The sequence below is a fragment of the Protobothrops mucrosquamatus genome, unplaced genomic scaffold (genome assembly GCF_001527695.2).
Source record: "Protobothrops mucrosquamatus isolate PMUCROS unplaced genomic scaffold, P.Mucros_1.0 scaffold2, whole genome shotgun sequence".
In the NCBI taxonomy this organism is placed as follows: Eukaryota; Metazoa; Chordata; class Lepidosauria; order Squamata; family Viperidae; genus Protobothrops; species Protobothrops mucrosquamatus.
The window spans coordinates 2,512,692-2,519,483 of NW_015386389.1; the positions used below are offsets into that span (position 1 = coordinate 2,512,692).

A 6,792-nucleotide genomic window follows, 5' to 3' on the forward strand; every position below is an offset into this window, starting at 1 on the left:
TCCCCGCGTGGGCTCGTCCAAGCCGCGGGGAGGCGGGGCCGGTGGGAGGGGTCGAGCGGAGAGACCCGCCCCTTCCCGCCGTGTGTGTCTGTGGGGGGGGGGAGGAAGTGCCTCGATCCGGTGGCTTCCCTGCACTGCGCAGCTTCCGTGATGCAGCCCGTAGCGCCGGGGGAGGCGAGGGGAGCCGGGGCTGCCGCGCTGGCGACCCTCCCGCAGGACCTGCTGGCGGAGCTGGTGAGGTTTCCCCCCCCCTCCCCGTCCTTGCCTCCTCCTCCGGCCGAGAGGGAAGGATCCTAATCAGCCTAGAGCTGGAAGGGACCTTGGAGGTCTTCTAGTCCAGCCTCCTGCTCAAGCAGGAGATCCTATAGCCAGGGGTAGGCAACCTTGGCTCTTTTATGACTCGTGGACTTCAACTCCCAGAATTCCTGAGCCAGCATGGTTCAGCTTGGAAACCTCTCCCTTTCCCCTTAGCATGGCTGGCTCAGGAATTCTGGGAGTTGAAGTCCACGAGTCATAAAAGAGCCAAGGTTGCCTACCCCTGTCCTATATCTATACAGGGGTCTGCCCTTCCCTCCCTCCATCCCTCCCTTCCTTCCTTCCTTCCTTCCTTCCTTCCTTCCTTCCTTCCTTCCTTCCTTCCTTCCTTCCTTCCTTCCAGGGATCTGGGTGGGAGTGGGGCTGGAGCTTCCTCTTGGGGCCCCGGGACCCCCACCACCCCGGACCACGCTCCCTCTTCTTGGGGTCTGCAGAGGGGTCTCCATCTGCCTTCTTTCCACAGTGCGAGCGAGCCGTGCAGCGGCTGCAATCTGGGAGGGTCGCTTTCGATGCCCCCCAGATGTGCCAGGTGAGCGGGGTGCTTCGGGACAGAGTGGGGAGTGGGAGGGTGGGTGGGCTGTCGAAGGACCGGCCCCACAGCTGCTTTTCTCTCCCAAGAGGTGCCATACGGCCGGCGTGGAAGTAGCCCCAGCCGACCTGGGCCAGGCGCTCCAGGCCCTCTCCTGGCTCTTTGGGTAAGTTTCCTCTGTTCCTTCTCCACCAGCCAGCTAGGTTGGGGGTCTTCCTGCCCTGGCCATTGGACCCCTTGGGGGAGGGAAGGCTGGCATTCCCCAGCCAAAGGAAGGGTGGGAAGAAGATTGATATAAGTTGCTGAGATTGATATTTAAGAGGACAATTTGTTTTGCTTGTGGGGGGGCTTTATAGCACAGCAGCAAAAAATAAACTCACCTCCGAAGAATTTTCCACCGAGCTAGGCAAAACGTTCAGTTTTCTGCCGCAACAGCCTGGCCAGGTGATCCAGCAGGTGTGGAATGAGAAAAGAAAATCCCTGGTGGAATTGGAGGATGCAATACCTGTGGCAGCAGCTGGACAGGTAAGGAATAAAAGGAAATTAAAAAGTGCTACATATTAGATTGGTCTCCTTCCTTGCTCCGGTACAAATATTCCTCGGTTTTATCCCCCAACCACTGCCCTGTCGGCCCCAAACCTCCCAAGGACCTTCCATGGTGGAGGGTGAACTATAATCTGTGTCTTCCCAGTCCTGTTCCAACACTACAGGTAGTCCTCGACTTACAATATTCATTTAATAATAATAATAATAACAACAACAACAACAACAATAACAACAACAACGAAACAACAACAATAACAATAATAAAGTGGAAGGGACCTTGGAGGTCATCTAGTCCAACCCCTTGCTCAGGCAGGAAACCCTATACCATTTCAGACAAATGGCTGTCCAGTCTCTTCTTAAAAACTTCCAGTGTTGGAGCATTCACCGCTTCTGGAGGCAGGGTGTTCCACTGGTTAATTGTTCTAACTGTCAGGAAGTTTCTCCTTAGTTCTAGGTTGCTTCTCTCCTTGATTAGTTTCCATCCGTTGCTTCTTGTCCTGCCTTCAGGCGCTTTGGAGAATAGCTTGACTCCCTCTTCTTTGTGGCAGTCCCTGAGATATTGGAATGCTGCTATCATGTCCCCCCTCGTCCTTCTCTTCATTAAACTAGACATACATAATTTCCAGCAACCGTTCCTTGTATGTTTTAGCCTCCAGTCCCCTAATCATCTTTGTTGCTCTTCTCTGTACTCTTTCTACAGTCTCAGCATCTTTTTTACATCATGGTGACCAAAACTGGATGCAGTATTCCAAGTGTGGCCTTACCAAGGCATTGTAAAGTGGTATTAACACTTCACATGATCTTGATTCTATCCCTCTGTTAATGCAACCTAGCACTGTGTTGGCTTTTTGGGCAGCTGCAGCACATGGCTGGCTCCTATTTAAGTGATTGTCCACTAGGACTCCGAGATCCCTTTCACAGTTGCTACTATTGAGCAAGGTACCCCTTATTTAGTGACCGTTCAAAGTTACAACGGCACTGAAAAAAGTGATTTATGACTGTTCTTTACACTGACCATCGTTGCAGCATCCCCACGGTCACATGATCAAAATTCAGGCTCTTGTCAACTGACTCGTATTTATGATGGTTGTAGTGTCCCGGAGTCATGGGATCACCTTTTGTGACCTTTTGACACGCAAAGTCAATGGGGAAGCCAGATTCGCTTAACAACTGTTTCACTAGCTCAGGGGTAGGCAACCTTGGCTCTTTTATGACTGGTGGACTTCAACTCCCAGAATTCCTGAGCCAGCCATGCTGAGGGGAAAGGGAGAGGTTTCCAAGCTGAGCCATGCTGGCTCAGGAATTCTGGGAGTTGAAGTCCACGAGTCATAAAAGAGCCAAGGTTGCCTACCCCTGCAACTAGCTTAACAACTGCAGTGATTCACTTCACAGCTGTGGCAAGAAAGGTCCTAAAATGGGGCATCCGGCTCACTTAACAACAGAAAATTTGGGCTCAATTGTGGTCAAAAATCAAGGATTACCCATAACCACTGACCCTCGTGCCTTCCTAAAGGAAACAGCTCCAGTTAAGCCTGGAGAATTTGAGGCTTTCACCTAGTCCTGTTTTGAAATCTAGACTTTTATAATCACTTTGATTTTTTTAAAGTCCATCTCTTCTGAAATTGAGTCCATCAGATATTGAAAAGCAACAGGCCAGGGCGGAAAAGATTCTCTTCCTTTCATCCCCAGAACGACAATCCTGTAAAGTAGATTGGTCTGAGAGTAGAGGGACCAAGTCCTCGGATAAGCTCTGAGGCTGAGGAGGTATTACCACTTCGAGTCACATGGCTTGAAAAAGCATCGGGGTCGGGGCCAGGTAGAGCCAGCATGAATTTTGCCTTTCACGGCTCACCTGAAATGTCCTTCAGGATGACTGTTTGACAGATGTCCCCAGACAATAAAGGACACCTTTATTGTACTTCCTTTCCTTCCTTCCTTCCTTCCTCCCTCCCTCCCTTCCATCCATCCATCCATCTTTTCTTCTATCTTCCTTCCTTCCTTCTTTCCATCCTTCCTTCCTCCCTTCCTTCCTTCCATTCACCTATCTTCCTTCCTTCCATCCTTTCTCCTATCTTCCTTCCTTCTTTCCTTCCATCCATCCTTCATTCCATCCTTCCTTCCTTCCATCCATCCATCCTTTCTCCTATCTTCCTTCCTTCCCTCCTTCCTCCCTTCCTTCCATCCTTTCTTCCTTCCTTCCTCCCTTCCTTCCTTCCATCCTTCCTCCCTTCCATCCATTTTATCTTCCTTCCTTCCATCCTTTCTCCTATCTTCCTTCCATCCTTCCTCCTTTCCTTCCTTCCTCCCTTCCATCCATTCTTTCTCCTATCTTCCTTCCTTCCATCCTTTCTCCTTCCTTCCATCCATTCTATCTTCCTTCCTTCCTTCTTTCCTTCCTTCCATCCTTTCTCCTATCTTCCTCCCTTCCTTCCTCCCATCTTTCCTCCCTCCCTTCCTTCCATCAATTCTTTCTCCTTCCTTCCTTCCTTCCTTCCTCCCTCCCTCCCTCCCTCCCTCCCTTCCCCCGAAGATGCTGACTCAGCTGCGAATACCCCAAATATTCATTTCTTGTTTTGCAGCTTATTGATTTTCAGTGGAAGCTGGGAATGGCCATTAGTGCCGATAGCTGCAAATCCTTGAAATTGCCTTGTGTGACGGTGGCGCTCAAAGTTGCTGACGGTTTGGGGAACGTCACGTGCAAAACGTTTGAAATGACAGTCTCTCAGTTTCAGGTTTGTAAACAGCCTTTCCTGGTCTTTGCCCTTTTTTGAAAAACGTGCCCCGTTGTGTAGTTTTCACGCTTTGTAGCAGACAGGGCTTCTGCTGGTTGGCTTCTGTAGCAGCTCATCCTCAGAACAGAAGACAATGGGCGAAGAGGATTAAAACGTGGCCTGGTGATTTGAACGTTTGAAATGGTGCAGGTGAAATGAAGATTCTGCATTAAATTAAGGATTTCAGAATAAGTGGATGTCAACCAATGGGACTCAAATGGTAGTTTTGTCACCTGTGTAGCCTGGGTCTTTTTGTTTCCCCTGGCAGTTTTTCAGCTACAGTGGAACTTGAATTCTTTCAGAAATGCACTTTTTAGTCACAGTTGAATTACATGCGGATTCCTGGTGGCCCACCATCCAATACCAGGAATAGTTACCAAATCAGATTTATTCAGTCTGTCCAATATCAAGAGATTGAAAAAAAATCACACAAGGTGTCTTAATTGTGCTGTGCGGACATGATATTTTGTGTACACTAGGAATTCATTGGAACATAGTCTTTGTCTGTCTGTGTGTGTGTGGGAGGGGTGGTGGTAAACCTTTATATGCATTTGTTTCCCTTTGCTTTCCAGCTGTTTCACTGGCTGTTGCTAGCACTGAAGCCAGTTGTGTTAGTGTTTACAATGTGGTGCTTTGAGTTAAAGATGAACATGCTAATGATAGCAATAGCACTAAGACTTATATACCGCTTCACAGTAGTTTACAGCCCTCTCTAAGCAGTTTACAGAGTTGACCTATTGCCCCCAACAATTTGGGTCCTCATTTTACTGACCTCAAAAGGATGGAAGGCTAAGTCAACCTTGAGCCGTTCAGGATTGAACTGCTGGCAGTGGGCAGAGTTAGCCTGCAATACTCCATTCCAACCACTAGGAAGGAAGGAAGGAAGGGATAGCAATAGCAGTTAGACTTATATGCCATTTCACAGTGGTTTACAGCCCTCTCTAAGCGGTTTACAGACTCAGTGCATTACTCCCAACAATCTGGGTCCTCATTTTACCAACCTCGGAAGGATGGAAGGCTGAGTCAACCTTGAGCCATTCAGGATCGAACTGCTGGTGGTGGGCACAGTTAGCCTGCAATACTGCATTCTAACCACTGGAAGGGAAGGAAGGAAGGATAACAATTAGACTTATATACTGCTTCACAGTGCTTTACAGCCCTCTCTAAGCAGTTTAAAGAGTCAACACATTGCCCCCCAACAATCTGGGTCCTCATTTTACCGACCTCGGAAGGATGGAAGGCTGAGTCAACCTTGAGCCGGTGAGATTCGAACTGCCGAACTGCTGGCAGCCGTGATGCAGGTCTAACTCAGCCCTTGGTTAGCTGAGAGGCAGCAGGCTTGAAAAGAAATGAGGGATGTGTTGTCCATGCGTGCATGTGTGGCGTGCTGTGGAGCACATTGTGTCTCTAGAGGGAGATTTTTCAGCGTGAGCACACCAACCCTTGTTGGTGCCTGTTGATTTCTCTTTTGGTTTTTTTTTCTCCCTTTAGAATTTCCACAGCCAGTTCAAGGAAATGGCAAGCGTTCTCGAGACATTTTGAACAAGGGTCCAGTCTTCCCTTGCCTCCTAAAAGATCGCTCTACAGAATGGTTCTCCAGAAAGAGGTGTAGGTTTGTTCTTCTTTTTGGTTTCCACCATGGCTTTCTCCAGCTGAAGAGGTGTAAACTCTCCGGTATGGAGTGAAATTCTACACACGAGTCCTCCTCCTGAAACGGACCTCCCGTTTCACCCCAGAATTTAGGTGGAACCTATCTCAGCTACTCGGAAGAAGACCAGGGAAGTCTAGGACAGGGGTAGGCAACCTTGGCTCTTTTATGACTCGTGGACTTCAACTCCCAGAATTCCTGAGCCAGCCATGCTGAGGGGAAAGGGAGAGGTTTCCATGCTGAGCTGTGCTGGCTCAGGAATTCTGGGAGCTGAAGTCCACGAGTCATAAAAGAGCCAAGGTTGCCTACCCCTGGTCTAGGAGAAATAAACCCAATAATGTCTGGAGAACTACCCAAGATATGCCTTCCTATAATGTCTTAGTTCTCTTCATCTCTGCATCTACAACTAGCTACATTGGGAAAGCAGTGGTAACCGTCACCATCTAGAACTCTGCCTGGAAAAATCCAATGGATCTGGAAGGCAACCTTCCATTCTTTAATAAAAAGGATGGAAAACATGCAAGGCTGTTCTTCGCGTCTCTCTGCTGCCTTCGTTCTGCCAACTTTGGGCTGGGTGTTTCATACCGACCCTTCTTAACCGCTGCTCCAGCTTGTCTGTTAGACTAAGTCAACTGATCACATTTTATTGAATAAACCACATGTCAGGTTCCCTACAACATTAATTCCAAACCTAGAAAGCCAGTTTGGTGTAGGTGTCGGACTAGAACCTGGGTGACGGTGAGTTCTAGTCCTGCCTTGGACACAAAACCAGTTGGATTACCTTGGGCCAGCCCTTCTCTCAAGAGGGAGGGAGGGAGGGAGGGAGGGAAGAAGGAAGGAAGGAAGGAAGGAAGGAAGGAGTTCTAGTCCTGCCTTGGACACAAAACCAGTTGGATTACCTTGGGCCAGCCCTTCTCTCAGGAGGGAGGGAGCGAGGAAAGGAAGGAGGGAAGGAAGGAAGGAAGGAAGGAAGGAAGGAAGGA

General features: G+C 49.0%; 1 protein-coding gene across 1 annotated transcript; it reads left to right on the top strand.

Annotated features, from left to right (window-relative positions):
- Positions 1–783: 783 nt before the first annotated feature.
- COMMD6 (COMM domain containing 6) lies at positions 784–5,946 on the top strand. The gene is made up of 5 exons (XM_029287369.1): positions 784–844; positions 934–1,010; positions 1,201–1,369; positions 3,970–4,122; positions 5,653–5,946. The coding sequence occupies exons 1-5, from the start codon at positions 836–838 to the stop codon at positions 5,701–5,703; spliced, it is 459 nt and encodes a 152-aa protein (XP_029143202.1). The 5' UTR covers positions 784–835; the 3' UTR covers positions 5,704–5,946.
- Positions 5,947–6,792: the final 846 nt, after the last annotated feature.

Coding starts and splice junctions, on each gene's coding strand:
- COMMD6 (XM_029287369.1), top strand. Junction 1,370..3,969: donor CTGTGGCAGCAGCTGGACAG/GTAAGGAATAAA, acceptor CTTGTTTTGCAG/CTTATTGATTTTCAGTGGAA. Junction 4,123..5,652: donor TGACAGTCTCTCAGTTTCAG/GTTTGTAAACAG, acceptor TTCTCCCTTTAG/AATTTCCACAGCCAGTTCAA.